At 56.7% G+C, this 20,254-nt stretch overlaps 7 protein-coding genes and 1 non-coding gene across 8 annotated transcripts; 4 read left to right on the top strand and 4 right to left on the bottom strand.

Annotated features, from left to right (window-relative positions):
* Positions 1 to 123: 123 nt before the first annotated feature.
* Positions 124 to 2,498, bottom strand: BO70DRAFT_341602 (glycoside hydrolase family 76 protein). Its single transcript, XM_025541339.1, has 4 exons — positions 2,058 to 2,498; positions 1,737 to 1,984; positions 1,215 to 1,679; positions 124 to 1,108 (listed from the first exon to the last, which is right to left on the bottom strand). Exons 1-4 carry the CDS (start codon positions 2,152 to 2,154, stop codon positions 482 to 484), a joined length of 1,437 nt encoding a protein of 478 aa, XP_025396806.1. The 5' UTR covers positions 2,155 to 2,498; the 3' UTR covers positions 124 to 481.
* A 324-nt stretch (positions 2,499 to 2,822) lies between these two features.
* BO70DRAFT_t256 lies at positions 2,823 to 2,894 on the bottom strand. Its single transcript has one exon. It is a non-coding gene; the product is annotated as a tRNA-Arg (tRNA).
* Positions 2,895 to 2,934: 40 nt separating this feature from the next.
* Positions 2,935 to 6,592, top strand: BO70DRAFT_381594 (ATP-dependent 3'-5' DNA helicase). The gene has a single exon (XM_025545476.1). The coding sequence runs from the start codon at positions 3,087 to 3,089 to the stop codon at positions 6,528 to 6,530; it is 3,444 nt and encodes a 1,147-aa protein (XP_025396805.1). The 5' UTR covers positions 2,935 to 3,086; the 3' UTR covers positions 6,531 to 6,592.
* Positions 6,593 to 7,572: 980 nt separating this feature from the next.
* BO70DRAFT_373122 (uncharacterized protein) lies at positions 7,573 to 8,596 on the bottom strand (the record flags this gene model as incomplete). The annotated part of the gene is made up of 3 exons (XM_025544896.1): positions 7,573 to 8,373; positions 8,421 to 8,501; positions 8,564 to 8,596. The coding sequence occupies 3 exons, from the start codon at positions 8,594 to 8,596 to the stop codon at positions 7,573 to 7,575; spliced, it is 915 nt and encodes a 304-aa protein (XP_025396804.1).
* A 240-nt stretch (positions 8,597 to 8,836) lies between these two features.
* On the top strand, positions 8,837 to 15,883 carry BO70DRAFT_297181 (putative PHD finger and SET domain protein; the record flags this gene model as incomplete). Its single annotated transcript, XM_025539557.1, has 3 exons — positions 8,837 to 9,149; positions 12,132 to 12,257; positions 13,110 to 15,883. The coding sequence occupies 3 exons, from the start codon at positions 8,837 to 8,839 to the stop codon at positions 15,881 to 15,883; spliced, it is 3,213 nt and encodes a 1,070-aa protein (XP_025396803.1).
* Positions 15,884 to 16,483: 600 nt separating this feature from the next.
* On the bottom strand, positions 16,484 to 17,180 carry BO70DRAFT_364532 (uncharacterized protein). Its single transcript, XM_025543833.1, has 2 exons — positions 17,084 to 17,180; positions 16,484 to 17,021 (listed from the first exon to the last, which is right to left on the bottom strand). Exon 2 carries the CDS (start codon positions 16,869 to 16,871, stop codon positions 16,713 to 16,715), a length of 159 nt encoding a protein of 52 aa, XP_025396802.1. The 5' UTR covers positions 16,872 to 17,021; positions 17,084 to 17,180; the 3' UTR covers positions 16,484 to 16,712.
* Positions 17,181 to 17,666: 486 nt separating this feature from the next.
* BO70DRAFT_364531 (uncharacterized protein) lies at positions 17,667 to 18,501 on the top strand. Its single transcript, XM_025543832.1, has one exon. The coding sequence runs from the start codon at positions 17,887 to 17,889 to the stop codon at positions 18,379 to 18,381; it is 495 nt and encodes a 164-aa protein (XP_025396801.1). The 5' UTR covers positions 17,667 to 17,886; the 3' UTR covers positions 18,382 to 18,501.
* An 80-nt stretch (positions 18,502 to 18,581) lies between these two features.
* Positions 18,582 to 20,125, top strand: BO70DRAFT_341591 (putative MFS monocarboxylate transporter; the record flags this gene model as incomplete). The annotated part of the gene is made up of 4 exons (XM_025541338.1): positions 18,582 to 18,747; positions 18,802 to 18,902; positions 18,968 to 19,330; positions 19,388 to 20,125. The coding sequence occupies 4 exons, from the start codon at positions 18,582 to 18,584 to the stop codon at positions 20,123 to 20,125; spliced, it is 1,368 nt and encodes a 455-aa protein (XP_025396800.1).
* Positions 20,126 to 20,254: the final 129 nt, after the last annotated feature.

Here is a 20,254-nt window from a genome sequence, read left to right as displayed (position 1 = left end):
CTCCGTACATTCTGCAATCTGCATTCTGCATTCTGCATGCACTGTCCACTGTCCACTGTCCACTGTCTACGTACTGACATTCACGAATCACCATCTATCTATCTATGTGATAAACGTATCTAGTCGTTCTCTGATTCTGTCTATCATTCCCCTAGATAATCAGCTATGTATTTAGGTATGTTAATCTAGTAACCCGGTTGGGAATTGAAACCGTCCAAATCGTCGTAATGTAGCCAGGAAGGAAGCAAGGAAGTCAGTCGCTGGATAACCAAGCCAAAAGTCAAGAGAGTCGGGCAGATCATAGCAAAAAAGGAGAAGAAGAAGAAGAAAAGGAAGAAAAAGAAGAAGAAAGAAAAGAAGAAGAAGAGGAGGAATAAGAAAAAAAAAAGAAAAAGTAGAAGAAAGGAAATCCATAGCAAGAACGCAATCCAACATAACACCCACGCTCACAAACCCATACCCAAACCCAAAGCCAACACCCTCAAAAACCAAAAATTCCATCCACAACATTGAATCCGAATCTACTGCGTCTTAACCAGCCACCCCACAGCCCCCAACAACCCCCCGCAACCCCCACCGTCAAAATCCACGCGCCCGCTCGATCCCCCGCCGTAATGGGCCTCTGCTTCGACGGATCCCTCTCATCCCCACTCGTATCAATGTGATGTTCGGCGCCGCCCGGATTCTCCACGATCGTCTGCGGCGACCCCCTCCCCAACAGCATCAGATTGGAGGTGACGCCCCCCAGCGCACTCATCTGCACCTCCAGCCCAAGCGACCCGTCCCACCCGTCTTGGTGCCACCGCACCCCGCACAGATTGTCTAGCCCGTTGGCGCTGCCCGTGCATTGCCGGCCGATGGCCTCCGCCGAGCCTTGCAGTTTGGGGACTATGCGGTCGGACGTCGAGGGGACCAGGATGGAGGTGAAGGCGAGCCACATGGCCACGTAGCCTTTGAAGCAGAGTTGGTTGCGGTCGCAGGACAGGATCGGCTCGCAGGCGACTTCGGAGAGGATCGTCCCGTCCGCGAACGAGGTGGGGAAGAAGCGTGTGAAGGTTGAGTCGAGCAGGGAGTTGACCCGGTTGAGCCAGGTGGGGGAGCCGTTTGTCTGGTTTTGGGGGTTAGTGAGTTGGATGGAGGGAGAGAAGGAGGAGGGAAGCAAAGAAAGGAACAGGAGAGGGAGGAGAGAAGGAAGAGGGGGAGGGGAAATTCACATAATTATACATAAACGCCGCCCCCGCCAAATACGTCCCATAATTATACGACCACTGATTATTACCCGCATCCTGACAGCCCGCCTCATTCGACGTCGAGTCGGCGATATTCCACGTCAAGCCAGCCGACACATTCGTATCCAGGAGCGGCGTCGTAGCCGACCAGTCCCAGATCTTCTCGGCCCACTGCGCATACGTCTCGTTCTTGGTGAACCGCGCCAGGCGTGCCGACAGCTCGAACAGCCCGCCGTTCGAGATCGCGTTCTTCATCGTGTACCCCGCCTGGTACGGCCATACCTGCCAGCGCATGCCGCCGTGGCAGGCCGTGTCGTCCCAGCGGTTGATCTGCATGTTGAAGACGGCGCGCGCCAGCGACGTCCAGGATGGCTTGTTGGAGACTTCGGGGAAGCCTGCCTCGGAGGCGGTTATGGCCGCGAGGCCCCAGAACATCTGGTCGTCGTTGCCCTGAGATTCTTTAGCTGGATGGGGGAGGATGAGAGGAGGGAAGGGGAGGGAACGTACGAGCCACTGGCTGTAGTTGGCAGAGAAAAAGTCCGAGTTCTCGCCCGCTTGGAACATCAGGTCGTGCTGCACCACCGAGTTGTACGTGTCCACGCCCGACGCCTGCCAGAACTGGATCAGCGTCATGAACATGCTGCCCGCGATGTACCAGGTGTCGGTCAGTTTGCCGGGGATGCCTTCGGTTTGGTTCTGCTTGTAGAAGGTCATCATGGGCTCCGCGATGGCGACGCCGGCGTTGGTGAGGGAGTCTGGATTGTTTGCGGGTGTGGTTAATGGAGGCTCTGCTATAGATTAGAGGCAGTGGGGGCATGTTTGACATACCGGCATCGTTGACTTGGATGTCCAGGGCCGAATGGGCCAGCTGGCTGTGACACAGGAGGAGGAAGAGGGCCCCTAGAGAGTGAAGAAGGCCGCGCATGGTTGTTGTGGTACTGGTGTGCTGGTTATGGTGGTGGTGGGTGGTAAACCAGCGTGAAAGAGCGATCTTCTATCCACCCAGGTCGAGTCGAGGTCGAGGGGAAGAAAGTGCGAGCAGATGGACAGAAACCGATCGAGGCACAGAAAACATCATCGTCCCAGCAGGCAGCCATGATGCCATGATGTCGTGGAGGATTTCAGGGGGACGGACTGAGACGCCAAGGGCGATGCCTCCCTTGGCACGCCCGGCCAAGAGCGCAACTGTTGGGTTGCGAACGAGGCCCAGAGGGTCCGGCGGAGGGACGAAGGGGCGCGGCGCTATATTTGGGTTCGGGGAAATGGTACAAAGAAAGAAAGTGGGATGGCGAGAACAGGAAGGACAGGAAGGACAGGAAGTAAATGCAAATCAGGGTCTGGTCCCTTTTCTTCCCCGGATTCAGACGCTGCACCGGCCTTGATTGGCAGTTCGTTGAAGGGAGGTGCCACTTGGGTTGGCCCGCCCTGCCACTAGTCTGAGTTTGACAGCCCCGTCAAAGCAGTTCATTCATTTCCCATCTAAAATTAGACCACAACCCTCTCTGCACGACTGGTTCGAAATAATCGCCTGTCATGGTGCATATCTACCTGACTGATAAAGAAAAAAAAATCAAATGCAAAAACAAATCGACTCGACCGGGACGCGGCTCGAACGCGCAACCTTTTGTGCCGAAAACAAACGCGCTACCATTGCGCCACCCGGCCAGACATCATGACTAACCAGGTCCGACTTATGCACACCTGCCCCGTACCGGCTGCATAGTGCATACCCAATACCTTACGCTAGTCCTGTTGGGGTAATATTGCTTGCACGTGACAGCGCGTTTCTGGCCATCCACCGCCCGCTTCGTCCTCGCAAGACGCCCCGCCCCCCGGCAATCACGATGGGATGCCAGCATGGCCGGTCCAGGATCACAGCCGGACCGCCCAACCCCCGCAGCAGCAGGCAGGAAAAGACTCCGCGCTGATCCTGATTCCGAGACAGCCGCCAACACCAGCGCGTCCCCAACCCCCCCTCCCCCAGGCAAAAGGAAACGCCGCGTCACCTCTTCTCAAACCCCGGCAGAGACGCCGGGGCCAGAAGACAGCGGTAATGGCGACCAGCCAGCCCAGAAGCCGAAGCGAGCGAAACGAACCCCCTCCTCACCATGGCCGGAGGCGTTCAAGGCCCTGTCCCGGACCCACCGCGCCCTGAACCTGGTGTACACGTTCTGCTGCACGCGAAAGCACTTCGCCACGACCTTTGATAACATCAAGAAGGCGGTGCAGGCCCAGATGCAGGGCCAGGAGCTGACGGTGGAGGATGTCGCGCGGGTGAAGGTGCTCGTGCCGCGGGCCGTGCGTTTCGAGTACGTGGACGAGGCGAAGCTGGAGGTCATGACTGTGGGGGAGAAGGAGGTGAGGGAGCTGGGGTATGGGCGGGATATGGGGGGTGAGGGGAAAGAGTCGGGGGTGAAGACTCTGCTGTTTGAGCTGCTGGATGGGGACCTGAAGAGGGAGGTGAAGCATCCGCAGACTGGGGAGCCGACGAAGCCGGTGCGGAAGATGAAGAACGAGGACCTCAAGATGCCGGTGTACAGTCAGAAGCAGATGCTGGGGCTGATTGAGAAGCGGAACAAGAAGTTCACGGATGCGATTGATGCCTTTCTAGTGCGCTGCGAAGACGAGGGGGTCGATCCGGTTGAGAAACTGGAGACGGACAAAGATGCCTGGGTTCCTGTGCCTCCGGATGAGGATACGAGTACTGTGTCATCGACAGTGCCGCAGCAGATCCCTAAGGAGCGCAAATCCATGTCGGATATTATCAAGGAGATCCGCCAGATGGACTGGTATACGGCACAGGTCGTCCCCGAAGGACACAGGGTGTTCGAGGCCCAGCCTCCTGTCTACGGGGAACTGGCGTTTCAGCTCTCGCAGGACCTGGTCAACGCCTTGTATAACACCAAGGGGATCACGCAGTTCTACACCCACCAAGCGGAAGCCATCAACCACCTACACGACGGACACAATGTCATCGTGTCAACCTCCACCAGCTCCGGGAAGTCGTTGATCTACCAGGTGCCGATGCTGCACGAGCTCGAAAAGGACCCTGCCAGCCGCGGACTATACATCTTCCCCACGAAAGCCCTGGCCCAGGACCAGCGGCGCAGCATGCAGGAGCTGCTCCAATTCATGGACGGCTTACAGGACACCATGGTCGAGACCTTCGACGGCGACACCCCCATGCCGAGCCGAAACCTCATCCGGGACGAAGCGCGCATCATCTTCACCAACCCGGACATGCTGCACATCACCATCCTGCCGCAGGAGGGCTCCTGGCGCACATTTCTCCGGAACCTCAAATACGTCGTCGTCGACGAGCTGCACGTCTACGACGGTCTCTTTGGCACCCATGTCGCGTTCGTCATGCGACGACTGCGCCGGATCTGCGCCGCCGTCGGAAACAGCCACGTTCGGTTCATCTCCTGCTCCGCCACCGTGGCCAACCCCGAGGACCACATGAAAGCGATCTTCGGCGTCGACGACGTCAAACTGGTCGACTTGGACGGCTCCCCCTCCGGCCGAAAAGAATTCATCTGCTGGAACACGCCCTACAAGGACCCCAACGACCCGACGTCCGGCCGCGCCGACAGCGTCGCGGAAACCGCGCGCCTCTTCTGCCAGCTCCTCCTCCGCGGCGCGCGCGTCATCGCCTTCTGCCGCATCCGCAAACTATGCGAAGTCCTCCTGCAAGCCGTGCGGGCCGAGTTCCAGAGGCTCGAACGCCGCGAGATCGGGAACCTCGTCATGGGCTACCGCGGCGGATACGGCCCGCAGGACCGGCGGGCCATCGAGAAAGACATGTTCGAGGGCCGTCTGATGGGCATCGTGGCGACCAACGCGCTCGAACTCGGCGTCGACATCGGCTCCCTCGACGCCGTCATCACCCTCGGCTTCCCCTACTCCATCTCCAACCTCCGGCAGCAGAGCGGCCGCGCCGGCCGCCGCAACAAAGACTCGCTCTCCGTCCTCGTCGGCGCCCGCTACCCCACAGACCAGTACTACATGCGCAACCCGGACGAACTCTTCACCAAACCCAACGCGGCCCTCCAGATCGACCTCTCCAACGAACTCATCCTCGAAGGCCACATCCAATGCGCCGCTTTCGAATCCCCCATCCACCCCGTCTCCGACACCTGCTACTTCGGCCCTCAACTCCCCTCCCTCCTCACCTCCCGCCTCACCCGCGACCCCCTGGGCCTCTACCACTGCCACCCACGCTTCCTCCCCCAGCCCTCCCGCGCCCTCTCCATCCGAGACACCGAAGACCAGCACTTCGCCGTCATCGACACCACCAACGCCCGCAACGTCGTCCTGGAGGAAGTCGAGGCCTCGCGCGCCTTCTTCACCATCTACGAAGGCGGCATCTTCCTCCACCAAGGCCAAACCTACCTCGTCACCGAACTCAACCCAGACCGTTTCTTCGCCCGCGTCACTCGCGTCCACGTCGACTGGAACACCATGCAACGAGATTACACCGACATCGACCCCATCGCCACCGAACTCATCCGGCCCATCACCTCCCCTCCCCTCCCCTCCTCCTCCTCCTCCTCCTCAACCATACAACCATCCAAAGCCTTCTTCGGCACCATCCGCATCCACAGCATCGTATACGGGTACTTCAAAATCGACAAACGGTCACGAATCCTCGACGCCGTCTCCCTAACCAACAACCCGCCAATAACAACCTACACAAAAGGCATGTGGCTGGACATCCCCCCTCTGGCGCTGCAGATCCTCTCGTCACGCAACCTCAACATCGCAGCTGCCATCCACGCCGCCGAACACGCCGTCCTCAGCCTCCTCCCTACCTTCGTCATCTCGTCGCCGGGCGACGTCCGGACGGAATGCAAGGTCGCGAAGAAGGAACTCGGCAAGGGGTTGCGGGTCGCGGTGGAGATGCAGAGGAGTGGTGCGGAGAGGAGGGCGTTGGAGGAGAGGGTCAGACGGTTGATGGTGCCGCCCACGCCGGGGAGACAACGGCCCGCGCGGTTGACGTTTTATGATGCGAGGGGTGGGGGGGGAGGCGGGGGGATTGCGGCGAAGGCGTTTGAGTTTGTGGATGGGCTGTTGAGGCGCGCGCTTGAGAGGGTCGAGGGGTGTACTTGTGCTGGGTCCCGTGGGTGTTTGGAGTGTGTTTGTGATGAGCGGTGTAAGGAGATGAATGAGGTGATGAGTAAGGCTGGGGCTGGGGTGGTGTTGAGGTGTTTGCTTGGATGGGAGGTGGATGTGGAGGCTTTGCCGTGGGGGGAGGAGGTGGAGATTGGGGAGGGGACTGGGGGGAGGGAGCCGGGGAGTTGAGGGGTGGCTGGGAGACTGTCGTGCCTGCTGTTGAGGTGCCGATGGGGGTGAAGGTGAAGGGGGTTGGTTCGGGGTTTGGGTCTGGGTCTGGTGCCTAAGACGGCATTATATAAGGATGGGATGGGGGTTAATACGTTGTGTTAAGATGGGGGGTCTGGTTACTAGTGTAGTGTAGTGTACTATAGGGACTGCATCAGCAGGGGGCTGTAGTGGTTGGATGTACCGAATGACGAAATGTATAGGATTGACCAAGCCAAGCTGATAGGGTATCTATATAAGGAAGGGTATGTATGTATGTATGTATGTATGCATGGAGTATGGATACGAAGCAGTTGTCTCGTCTCAACTGCCATCGCATCGATCTATCCGAGCCTTCGTCTTCGACTCCGCACCAATTCCGGGTATCACTTCGTTCTGTATTAGCCACGCCGCCATCTCACCTCTTATTCCCCTAACGAACGGATAGAGCTGAGCTTGTAGAGCGTGAATGTTGATAATAAGGGCTCGAGACGGGATGCCGTGACCGGTCGAGTCATGTAGCGTGGAATTGGTCCACGAGGAAAATTAGCGGTTTCACCGCACGCGATAAAACTTAGCATGCAGGCAGCACCGCTAACCGCTGGGCCCCTTCGTCGCTATACGACGAGTGGGTCGTCTCCGGCAAGGCTGTGTAGTAGTGTGTACAGCAGAGTGAGCTCACTCTGACCGGTCATGTTGGCCGCGCGGCGTCCGTGCCAACCGACGCGGGACTGTTTTCGCTCTCCGTGTCGTCCAAGCTGATGTTCCAAAACAGCGTCTTCATATGGCTGACATCCTCGCGGAAGTCATCACGAGGGTGGCTCGTGCGCTCTTCCGTCATCGCTCGCACTTCCCGGATGATGTCGGGGTATCCCTCGTCGTCTGGCAGCCACCAGCGGTTGACTTCTGGCGTCTGCCAGAGGGCAGCCAGCGCTGACCGGAAGGTCGCCGCAACGACGTACCTAGCACAACACAACCCACCTGTCAGCTATGCTCGGGCCTGCGGCTCAGAGGCGATTCAAACTCACCCGCTCTGCTCAATCTGAGCAAACTTCCTCCGCGCCCACATGATGTATTTTTCTTCCCGGGGGAAAAACATGGCGGCCATCCCGATGCTGTTCTTAAACGCCAGCAGATGCCCATTTTCCTTCACGGGCCACCGATCGACCGACTCCATCAGCCGGGCCAGTTCCAGCGCCAGCGCCCCGAGTTCTTCCATGGTCGATTGTTTTAGGGACAGGAGCGTCTGATACTTGTACATAGCCTTGGTCGAGTAGTAGTCGATCCATGCCACATTCACGTCCCATAGGGGCCCGTGATACATCCCTCCTGGCGTATACGGATCCACAATATCGTCCCCTGTCAACGGAATCCGGTTGGGATAGTCTCGCACGGTATACTCGGATTCGCTGAATGTGTCCAGGATGCTCTTCACTCGCTCTAACGTTTGGCCCAGCTGTTCGTTTTCGACAATGAACTCACTGATCGGGATCAGCCCGCGTGATAACTTGGCATATAGCGAAGCCATTTCCAGTCCAAACCGACGGTTGATCGAGTTGGCCAGCGCCAACTGCTTCTCTACATCGCCCGGGTGGCTAGCTGCCTGCTGAGCATCGAACTGTTCTTTCGCAATATACCATTCGCGACCCAGGATCGTCTCGTTTCCGGCCAGGATCCCAGCGACCACGTCGAATCGCGCGTACCAAAGAAAGATATTGCTGTGGAGCTCGTTCGTGTTGGCCGATTCCGGTGTGAGGACTTCTCGCACTAAAGCATGGGCAGCTCGATGATGACCGATTAGGTTGACCCAATCGCCGATGGATTCCTAAGTCGTCAGCATCCAGTTACAACTGCCTCGAAGAGACTTCTTACCTCGAAAGTGGTCAGGACAAGAACGGTGATCAACGTCGCCTCACTATGTGGCTCACCGGAGCTTAACGACTTGCGCAGCAACTTCAACGCGATGTTGTAATATTTGAGGAAAGTGTACAGTTTCCCGGTATCGGTCTGCACACAGTGGTGATATGCCGAAAACCCCACCAAGGCATACAGCAACGGGTCGTATTGCAAAGCCAGTTCGATGATACTCTGGTGAACAAACCGGTCGTTGACCGGTTTCAGGAAATAATGGCGATACGTGAGGAACTCTTGATGGTAGTTGAGATAAAACCGCAGGTCCTCGGCCAAGTGTGCGGTGCTGAGCAGACCGGATGATGCTTCGGGAAAAGGGAAGCTGACGCTGGCCGACCGGGTACTCAACGAGTCGAATCTCGATGATGTTTCCGTAGATGGGGAGGGTGAGGTGCTACCTTCGTTTCCGAAGGAAGACAGAACAGCAAGGCATTCCCCGGGTACAACAGTCGCGCATCCAGCCCTATGGAGTGTACCTCGGCATGCTGGGCTGCGTTGTGTTGCCCATCGCCAACGCCCTCGTGCTGGCATTTCCGGCACCCACGCCCGACGAAGCTCCGTCGGTTTCCTGGTCTGGGCTGAGACTCGGAAATGCCATTCCCGTGTACCTTGGGATATGCGCGTTCCTTTTGCTTTACTCTGGTCACCAAGCGCGAGCAGCTCTGATCCGACGGGCATCGAAGACGGAGCGTGATACCATTCAGATAGGGTCGTCCAAGCGCCGAAGTTGGTGGAGAGGGCCGGAGCAGACGCGCGAGGGGTTGTCACTGGGTGCCCAGGCACCGACTACGTTGGAGCCGTGAGAGTTAGGAGATCTGGTGAGAGTTGGCGAGATCGTGTATCTTTAAAGTGTAACTATCTTTAATCCATCCTAAATTCTTCCAGTGTCTGTATCATACCTAGTACCGACGTCGTACGTAAGTGAGTAGTCACAGCCGGCCTCAGTATTGAAATGGCGTGTATTATTGATGGTGTAAGGGCACTTGGTTATGCCTCATCATTCTTGTAGCTCTGATCGCCTTTATTCTGGGTAAGCATTCTCCCCGGTCGTTACTTTTTCTATCGAAGAACTCGTGAGCCGGTCGTCCCTCTTCATGATATATATTCTGGGTGGGCTTGGTGGGAGGGTAAGGTACAGTACATCCACATAGTACCCAGGTGGCGACTTAGGTACATGAGGTCCTCCGTAGCACCTAATGCACTAGGTACTAAGGTACCTAGGTAGTAGTAACTTAGTGCCCTGACAATCCTTGAGGGGGTTCATGAGTACCCGTAGTCTCGTACCCCTCGTACCACCGTGTACCTGGCAGGGTGCGACCTACAGTAAGTACCTATCTACAGGTACTCGGTACAGATACTGTATACTCCGTATAGTTCGTCGCCACGCACGGGACTGGGGCACTGAGCCGGCCGCCCCTAACTCATTTTTCCGCACTAGCAGCGCCAGGACGGAGTAATGCTGCGGCCACTCGCGGCCACCCAGAATGATTCGTTGGCAGTCAGGCATAGCAGTAGTAGGCGAAGTCAGAGGTACGTAGGCAGGCTAACTGACGGACGGACTGAAGTCTGACGGGAACTAGGCCATAGGGAGTATCAAAAAAAAAAGTTCTGTGGTGGACGGCAAATAAGAGTGATATGATTCCCCTTTGGTCGTTCATTTTGCCATCATTAACACCGCTTTAGGTCAGCCTAGCAGCCATCATGAGAGCAGCTACTACTCCTAACAGTCTAACACCACTTGTTCGACCTATTAATTTAGGCCACCGGCTCCCCCCTCCGTCTTCTTCCTTTCCCTCACCACCAACCGTGCTGCTTCCCCCCTCCCCTTAACCGGTTTCCCAGCAAAGCAGAGATCATGTTATCTGCCCGCGCCCAACATCATCATCATCATACCTAACTAATCCTAATTGTGAATCCCATGACCACCACCACCACCACTACCATCACTACCATCACTACCCTATCTAGTTAACTGTTACTGACTGGCCTACTAATCTACCGACCGATCTGTTGTTACCTACCTACCTACCTACCTACCTACCTACCTACCCACCCTGCCACCTTTCTTACCCTATCCTCTCTACCTATCCTACCACCCAATATCTTCTATTCCTCGCCTCTCTCCTCTCCTCTCCTATGCCCCGTATCGCTCAATACCTATTACTATTACCAGCGTCAGTTCCGGACTGGTACTATCCGTCACAAGGGGAATACCACCACCCACCACCCTATTGCCCTTTTTTGTTATTTTCGTTCTTCTGACGTTCTTTTTTCTTTTTCCGTTTTACGAAATCATCTTTGCTGCTCACAGACCATGATTTCCTCTCCCCTTCCCTCTTCCCTTCCCTCCCCCCACCCCCTTCTCCTTAAACCGCCCAGACGGCCCTCTGGCCGACGACCGGTTGATTTGGATCTTCCCCATAAAACTCTGGGGGACCCTGGCACCCATCCTTATCCAGTCCCGTCACTTCTCCTCTTCACCTCCCACCCCCAGCCTGATATCCAACCTCCCACCTGGATATGGCATGTACCCAGACCAGACCCCATGGGCTTTTCTTCTACTGTCCGACTCAACCTGACTTCAGTTCTACTTTTTTACGTTTCTACTGTTTGTTGGGTTCCATGAAGCCATGATCCGCCGCCCTCGTCGGCGTGGGTATCGCCCTGAAGCATACGGCCGCCCGTCGACTTTGCCGCCTGGAATACAATCGACGACGAGATGATCACTCGACTTTTGCTCAAACTTGACTTTGCTCTGATGCTAACCATTTGACCGGGCACTAACGCGTTTCTTTTTCCTCATTTGTGTTGCGTCACGACCTCTCTGCATTGTTGATTGACCGCTAATACGGCTAGACAACACATGCATGCGTGGTATTGCGGGTTACTACTGACCTACGGCAGACGAGACTCTGGCCCAGGAGTGTGGGAGTGTTGCTGGGAAGGTCCACTATTTTTTCCTTCTCTGCTTTCTTTTTTCTCCCCCGTCCACCCGCGTGTTGGAGTCCTAAAAGGTCTCCAGGACCTTACCCTCCGGGGGTGGTGGGAGGCCCCCGATCGCGCGCAACCAGCCTCCGCCTCCGTCGTCCCCTTTGGCCTTCCATTCCTCTTCCCTCTCCTCTCGAGTCCTCTCGGCCTCCCCCGCTATGCCAGACCCGGGGGGGGGGGGTGGGTTGGCAAGTCACTTCCCCGATTGGGGCTAGGGGCACACCTCCTGCCGGAAGCAGACAAGCGGCCTGTCTGCCTTCCCCACCCAGGCAGCACCGGTCGGCCGCCTGAGTTCTCAGGCCTGCAGAGTCCTCCGTGCCAGGGTGCCGTCGCTCGTCTCAGCTGGGACTGTCTGGGTTCGTTTCCGGCCGGCCTCGCAATCTAGTCGCCTTTTCCCTTTGGTTCCCCATGGTTTCGCTCGCTCGTCCCCCCCCCCTCCCTGCCGCTCCCTCGAGCTTGCAATTCGTTCCTTGACCGGGAAGCCCGTCGTCGGATCTGTCCCTTTCGTTCTTCCATGGCCACACCCTCCCCCCTCTTCCATCATTAACCTCCCCTCCCAAAACGGGGACGAAGGCTAAAGGATCAGACAAAACAAAAGCACAGGGGGAAAACAAAAAGAAAATCGAAAGGGAAAAAAAAAAAAAAAGGAAGAAGAGGCGCGTCAGCAGCAAAGCTCACTCACAGGCACTCTCACTCACGCACTCAGTGACTACTGCGTACCTTGCCTACCTTGCCTACCTAGCAGTCGGCTTCCCCCAGAACCTGGACGGGTGGGAGAAAAAATTCCACGCCATTCCCTTTTCACTCTGGGTCTTGGACGCGCCGCTTGAATGGCCCATCCGTGGCTTTAGCCTCTCTCTCACTCTCCCTCCCTCCCTCCTCGGATCCTCGCTTCTCTCCTCCCTCGGGCTCTCCTTTCTCCCTCTCTGCTTGCCTTCCCTCGCCTCTTCCCGATATTCACCTTCTCGTTCCTCGACTTCTGTTTCTCGCCCACATTTCGTCATCCCATTCACCTTTTCCCCCCGGCCTTTCTTCTCTTCCCCCCCCATCTTTGTCCTCGTACGACTACTAATCCTCCTGACGAGCGTCATCCTTCTTTTGACCTCTCCACCTTCCCTCTTCTCCTATCCGTCAGGCTCCTCGGTCCTCCATGCGATTCGTGGCCCGTCCGCCCTTCTACAATCATCGGTTACCGATCTTCGACTTCCTGCTCTCCCACGGTCGCACGCGCCACCGAGGAAGACGACTTTACTGAGGCCTCGAATACCCTTCCTCCCTTTCGAATACTGTGAACCGACCCGATCGTCCATACCAGCACATCCTTCAGGTCGCTATCCAACCTTGACTCGCTGTTTCGATTCTCTGGTGCGACTTCATTCCTCTCGGGCTCCGTTTGTCTTCAACTTTGCCTTCAAATACAGGGTGGCACATCGTGGACTTTCTCGTCTGGCGGCAGCGGTATCTGGCTGGGTCAGACCTCTTGACACTGCTGACGGTCGTGATTGTCAAGAGCAGGCGACAAACACCAGTGAGCGATAGGTGATATGCGTGTTGAGCTCTGACAGGTTCTCAAGCCGTTCGTCCTTTCGAACCACAACAGCGCATTTTTCTGTTCAGTCTGAGAGGGGGTATTCTGTCGGATTATGACAGATACCTCCCCAGTCGCCATCACGCATCCAACCACGGAGCCTTTTCCGGTCACCGTCCCTCTGAACTCGCCCGTTGTCAACGGCGCTGTCTCCGACTCCGTCGCCCCTGAGGAGGAGGAACCGTACACCATCAAATGCATCTGTTCCTATCAGGACGATGATGGTAATACGGTCTTCTGTGAAGGGTGTGAAACTTGGCAGCACATTGAATGCTACTACCATGGTCGGAACGTGCCAGAAGTTCACAACTGTGTCGAGTGCGAGCCCCGTCCCCTTGACGGTCGGCGCGCCACTGAACGACAGAAGCGCCTCAGAGAACAGAACGACGGTGACCGGAAAGCCAAACGATCTGGCACAAAGAGTCACAAGAAAAAGCCCAAGGAGCTTGGCGATCAGGTGAACGGATTCCATGCCCGGTCGGAATTGAGCTCACGGGAACAGCCCCTTGCGAAAAAGTTCAAAACCAACCACCGCTCCTCTGGCTCGGTCAGCTCCGCATCAGGTGTTCCCAGTTTCCCTGCTGATGCACGCAAACGCGCCGCACCCTCCATGAGCCCGACCAAGACAGCAGGGCCTTCCATTCCACTGTATTCACAAGAGTTCCTTCATCTCTACGACCATGATCAAGAGTATGCGAGCATGGACAGCAATTTGTTCGTCAACCTGCCTTTCGCGACGGAATTGGCCAGCTGGGTTTCAGAGCCGGAAGCAATGGCCCAAATCTCGAACGGGCGTTCTGCGCAGGACATATTTACCTGGTCTGATGCGCCACTGGACCGATCACGGTGGCCGACATTATCCACTGAAACGATCACGGACTCGAGTGTTGAAGTCGAGGGACAACATCCAACGTGGAAAATCCTCAAGACTCGCGATCGTGTAGGGAAAGATGAAATCGTTGGCGAAATCACAGGCAAGATAGGTTTTCTACGGGACTACTGCCTGGACCCCAGTAATCGATACCAAGAGCTTCGTCATCCGCAACCCTTTGTCTTTTTTCACCCTCAACTTCCCCTCTACATTGACAGTCGACACGAGGGCAGCGTGCTTCGCTACGTACGGCGCTCTTGTCGTCCCAATGTCACCATGAAGACCTACATCACAAACCAAGTCGAGTATCACTTTTGCTTCGTTGCCAAGGAAGACATCGCGCCCGATTCAGAGCTCACTGCTGTGTGGTATCTAGATCCGCAGCTCTTTGAATCGACGAATGGCCTGGTCAAGCAGGAATCCAGCGACAACGTGACAGATTCGGCGGCGAACTGCATCAGCAATGTTCTTTCCCACTTTGGTGGGTGTGCCTGTGTCTCTCGGTCGAACTGTCTTTTGGGTAACGTCGATCGTCGACGCCATCCGAAGGTGATGGATGTGAATGCGAAACAGGCGAGTGCGAAACGGAAAAAGACAAAGCCCAAGACGAACATATCCCCACCTGCAGCCAACAGCCGCGCGGGCAGTGAGACCACCAGGAACTTGGACGAAGACGACCAGGCCGATAGTCGTTCTGCCTCAGGATCGGCACGGGACCAGACGCGCAGTCGAGATCTCACCCCTACGTTGCTGGCCTCGACGGAAGCCCTGCACGGAGAGTCCGAACTCTCTGCCCGAGAAAAGCGCAAGATCGCTGCGGCGGAGAAGAAGTTCCAGCAACTGGAGCATGATCAAGCGTTGCAAAAGAGGAAGAAGCGGGCTAGCGGCCAGTCTTCCCATGGCACGCGCGAGCGCCAGTCGTACTCCCCTCCTTCTGGTGGCCCCGTCGGCTCGCTGCCTGGAATGCGTCACGGCTCACCACGCAGGACATCTGGCGGCCCCAGCACACCTTCAATACCGTCTCCCTTGACGCGCCTCCACTACGTAGACTCCGCCATCCAAACAGACTCGGATGCCGGCGACGGCGCGCTCTCACCTTCTCTATCGTCCCCTCGACGACCGAGCTTTATGCCTTTGACTCAGCGTCTCTTGAAACGATGCTATTCCGATCGTGTCAAGCTTGAAAGCAGCCAGTCGCCCGTTTCGCCTCAACCAATTTTTGTCGGGCATACCGATTCGTCGCCGGCATCGCCGAGTCCGCACGAAGCAGCGCTAACAGCCACACCTCCCAGTGTCTCGGCAGACCACCACGATGTGGATATGCAGGACGTAGGCTCGCCCGTGGATACCTCACCGTCACGGTCTCACGATACGCATCTTGACGCGTCGCCGTTGTCGGGGCGGGGGTCGGTCAAGCCACCCCTGCCGCCTCCTTGGCCGTCCACCGCCGCCCATAATGCTCGAATACCTGAAAATGCTGAACATAAACTCCGCCCCGATCTTCGCGTTCCTCTCCCTCCCGCTACTGCACCGTCACACCCGCCAGCCACCAGTCCAGGGTCGACCGCGCCATTGACGTTATCATCACCCTCCGCCGAGTCGTCCCCACAACCCAGCCTCAACATACCGTCCACGTCGGTGTCCAGTGTGGCGGGCCCTAGCCCGGTGAAGAAAAAGCTCAGTTTGGGTGACTATCTCATCCGGCGAGGCACCCTGGCCACCCCTACATCGGAGAAAGCTCCGGCGGCGGCCCCCGCGATGCCTCCACCCCCATCACTGGTGCCGCCACCGGCTAGCCGTGATGGCGCGGTTGCAGGACAAACTCATAGCTCCCAAATAGAAAGCAAGGCCGCAGGTGGAGCTGCGGGGAACCGAACGGACGAGGGTGGTGGTGGTGGTGGTGGTGGTGCGCGGAACGCCGGCATGAAAGACGCTTCCGGGGTTGCGACAAGCTCGCACATCCCGTCGGCGACGTGACGCGACGCGACGTGACGATCCGATGCTATCTGGTGTGGACCACGCAGGGTGGGGCTACACCACATAATATGCGATGATTACATTCTCTGTGAAACAATTTTTTCTGCTATCTTGTCCGTTCTGCGGTTTTCTTCGACTTGTACTCGATGGGACTTTTTGACAGGCGTTCAGCCGCGGGCGCTGTTTTGATTTGACCGGCGTATTCGGCGTGTTGGAAAGGAAACGGGCCAGGGAAATATCCGGATGGGTTATGGGTACAGGTCGCTTTAACTACTACTGGGGGTCACGATGTGCAGCACCGGCCTCGCGATTGTTATTACTATCTTATTTGCCAACGCTTTCTTTTACCTTTCTTCTTTTTTTCCCCTTTCTCTTTCTCCTCCTTCTCCTCTGTAACCTTCTATCTTCCATTACTACTAGGATACTTGTGACAGGGTTCCTCCGGGCGCCGTCATGATGAATGAAAGCTTAGCATCTCCGCTTGTTTTTCCTGATCCGACTTACGGAGTACTTTGTACTGTGACGTCAGGGACAGCCCTACATGGTACTAACTACACCTTGATAAGCTGGGGGTTTCTTCCAAGAAATCGAGTTGGATGTTTCCTCTTATCTACCAACAACCTTGTTCTGTATCTTCCCTTCTCTTCCCCTCTCTCTCACATTCTCTCATTCCCTCCCTTGGCTCTTCTAAGTTCTTCATTCCCATATCGCACCATCATCCAGTGCTACACTGCCACCGCCCCCCTCCCCCCACTTACTCCTCGGATTCACGGCCTGTCTGACCAGAGACACCGAATACCTAGATACACAGTACTATACCAATAGTTAGCTACTGTACCCATCCGCCAAGCCATGCAAGAGAGACAACCAGAGGCCCGGATAAAGAATTACCAGCGGTGTCGCCAGACTTTTTCCGCCCGCGCCACTCATCGAACCGTCTAGATTTCCGCCAGAAACCTGTTTGAGCCTCCGAGAGGGTCATCGGCATTTGGTATTGGGAAATTAGCAACACTTGGATAGATAACTAGTTAGTTTGTACCAGGGTCGGCCACGCTGCACACTGCCGGGGCTCTAGCTAGCCTAGCTCCTATCTACTTAGTGAATGGTGCCACATCGCCGCGTGGGAGAGACGCTTCTGGTTCGTCATTGGCCCTGGGCGCCTTGAGTCGTTCATAGTAGGATTGTAATAATGGCTGATAGTAATGATTCATCGTCCCATTGCTCGATGGTGCCGAGCCTGGCAGTATGTCTGAGGCAATAAGACCGGTCTGAGCATGTCTCTAAATAGCAACTTGGTGAAACAGAAACGGGGACAAGAGAGAGGTGCGGGTGAGACTTTGTCCGTTTGGGCTGTGTCGGGTCTATACAAGATCTCAATATAGTTGAGTAGATAGACGATAGTGTGTCAGTGTCTGGCTGGACAAGAAGAAGGTTAACCTGCCCGGCTCCACCGGCTCACCGGCAAGGTTGCCTGATATCATTCCATTCCCATGGTTTTGTCGGATGACATCAAGACCACCGCCGTTCATTCGGATTCCCTCACGGCCGGCATTCGGGTTCCCGGACATAACCCTACCCTGGAGGGAGGCGACTTCAACGCTGTAAGATGTGTAGTATATATTTGCCAGCGGTTTCCCGTTGTTCGGTAGTTAGTAGCAGCAGTCAATTCCTCATTTCCAATCAATTCCATCTCGTCCTATCATCATCATCATCATCATCATCATCATGGTTGTCAACATCACCGCCGAAGACCCCCAACCCACCATCCACAGCCACATCAACGGCACCACCGAGGAGATCCTCGATCGACTCTGCGTGACCGAGCTGCTGAAGGGATGGCCGGTATACCGCGATGCGTCTGAATGGGCGCACTACCGCAACTGTTTCGCCGAAGAGGCCTACATCTTCACCAGTTCGTCTTTTTCCCCCTCCCCTCCCCAAATCCCAACCCATCATCCAATCTCTAACCCACCCACCCATCCACCACAGCCTGGAGTGGCGGCATGCCCATCGACGACTTCATCGAAGTATCCAAAACCGGCCGCCGCAACGGCGACCACATCATGCACCGAGAAAACGGCACCCTGGTCGAGCTGAACCCGGCCACCGGCCGCGCCGTCGGCAAAATGAAGGCGACCATCACGCAGCGCTTCTCCTTCGAGGGCGTGGAATGCGACGTCGAATGCGACTGCCGGTTCATCATGTGGTGCGCCAAGGGCCCCTCCGGCTGGAAGGTCCACTTCAAGCGGCTGTTCTACGAGAAGGACAAGATCGTCCCCGTGGACGGTAAGAATGTGCCCGAGTTCTCGGCCGACGAGCTGAAGCCGTATCCCTATGGGTATCGCTATCTGGGCGCGGCGCAGGCCAGACTGGGGCATAAGATCAAGTTGGATTTGCCGACCATGGCGGATGATGACAAGTTTCGGGGCATGTATGAGGCCATGGAGAGGTGGTTGGGAGGGGAGGATATTCGGGAGACGTTGGGGATTCCGGTGTAGATTTGTTTGGGGTTGGATGATTATGATTATGTTTATGTTTTATTGTAAATAGATGATGTGAGTATGAGGAGTATGAGAATATGATGGATGAATAATAATCATCGGGCTGCGGGGTAATCACCAAGTGATCGCTCTTCCCTCTTCTTCCTCCCTCTTCTTCCTCCGTCTTCCTCTCTCCACATCATCACCTCTTCTCCACCATGCCGTCTCACGAGTTAGCCAGTCTCCGGTCTCTACCCCATCCCCCATCGTCTCGCTCATCGTCCCGTTCCGAGCTCGAGCAGCTGCCACTGCCTCCGGTGGACCAGGGCAAAGGCGCCTGGCTGATGCTGGCCGCGTGCTGTGTGATCCAATTGCCGGTCTGGGGTACGGGGTGACCCCCCGGCCAGCTTCAGAACCATGCTCACGGACTGCGTCCAGGATATTCTCTCGTCTCCGGTATCTTCCAGGAGTACTTTGCCACGCACAAGGATCTTCAGGGCAGCAAAGGCGGGCTGGCGATGGTGGGAACCACATCAACGGTAGCCAACTGTCCCATGGATAGCCGTCGATGTCCGTGGTAGTGTTGACCGTTTCGATCTTCTAGGGAATCCTGTACCTGCTGTCCCCGGTGACCTTCACGCTGTTGACCCGCCATCCCCATCTCCAGAAGTACTGCGCCCCCGTCGGCCTGGTCCTCACCGTCGGCGGGTCTCTGCTTTCCTCCTTCGCCACGACCGTCTGGCAGCTGATTGCAACCCAGGGGGTGATCTGCGGTCTGGGCAATGGTCTCGTCTTCAGCCCGACTACCCTCTATCTGGACCAATGGTTCATTCGCCGCAAGGGCCTGGCATATGGGATCATGTGGGCAGCCAAGAGCATCTCCGGCGTGGCTCTTCCCTTTGTGGCGAGTGCGTGTCTCGATAGCTTTGGGGCAAGGACCACGCTGAGGGCGTGGACGGTCATCACGGTCGGTACCCGAAGTTGCTATCGATGACATCCAGTCCAGTCTAACCAGATGTCGTAGCTGCTCACCATCCTCGCAGCGCTGCCCTTCGTCAAGCCACGGATCCCCCCATCCCCGTCCACCACCCCTCAGCCACTCAACCTGGCTTTCTTGAAGCTCGTCACGTTCTGGATGCTGCAGCTGGGAAACATCATCCAGGGCTTCGGGTACTTCTTGCCCAGCGCCTATCTCCCGTCGTACTCCACGACCGCAGCCGGTCTGTCCGCCACAACAGGCACTCTCCTGCTGGCGCTGTTTAATGCCACTTCTGTGGCCGGGGGCATTGTTCTGGGGGCTTTGTGTGATCGCTTTGCCGTCTTTAATATCATGCTGCTCTCCTCCGTAGGCTCGGGACTGTCCGTCCTGCTGTTCTGGGGCTTGTCGACATCTGCCTCCTCCGCCAGCTATCCACACGCTGCCATCGCCTTGCTGACTCTCTTCTCCATCACGTACGGGTTCTTCGCGGGCGGCTTCAGCTCCACGTGGTCCGGGGTGCTCACCCAGGTCAAGCGCGAGATGCCCTCGTTGGAGACGGGGCTGGTGTTCGGGCTGCTGGCCGGTGGACGGGGCATCGGTAGTGTCGCCAGTGGTCCGTTGAGCTCGGCACTGATGCAGCAGGGGTCTCTCGCTGGAAAGGAGAGCGGTGGGATCGGATATACCACCGATTACGGGGCGCTGATTCTATTCACGGGGGTGACGGCCATTCTGGGGGGATGGGGGTGGATCTGGCGGTACTCCAGTGGCTGCCTGAGTAGATAGTTCTTTCTTGTTAATGTAGAGTTTTGATTTTTTACTTCTCCCCTGGCCCTGATGGGGCAAGATGGGGGGCGGGGGGGATAGAGAGAAGTATACAGGGCCGTCTGGGTCACGTGCGGGCCGCAGTTCCTG

Source organism: Aspergillus heteromorphus, assembly GCF_003184545.1.
Source record: "Aspergillus heteromorphus CBS 117.55 chromosome Unknown BO70scaffold_24, whole genome shotgun sequence".
NCBI classification, from domain to species: Eukaryota; Fungi; Ascomycota; class Eurotiomycetes; order Eurotiales; family Aspergillaceae; genus Aspergillus; species Aspergillus heteromorphus.
The sequence above is the reverse complement of the archived record's forward strand: the minus strand, read 5'-3'. Positions and strand labels throughout refer to the sequence as shown.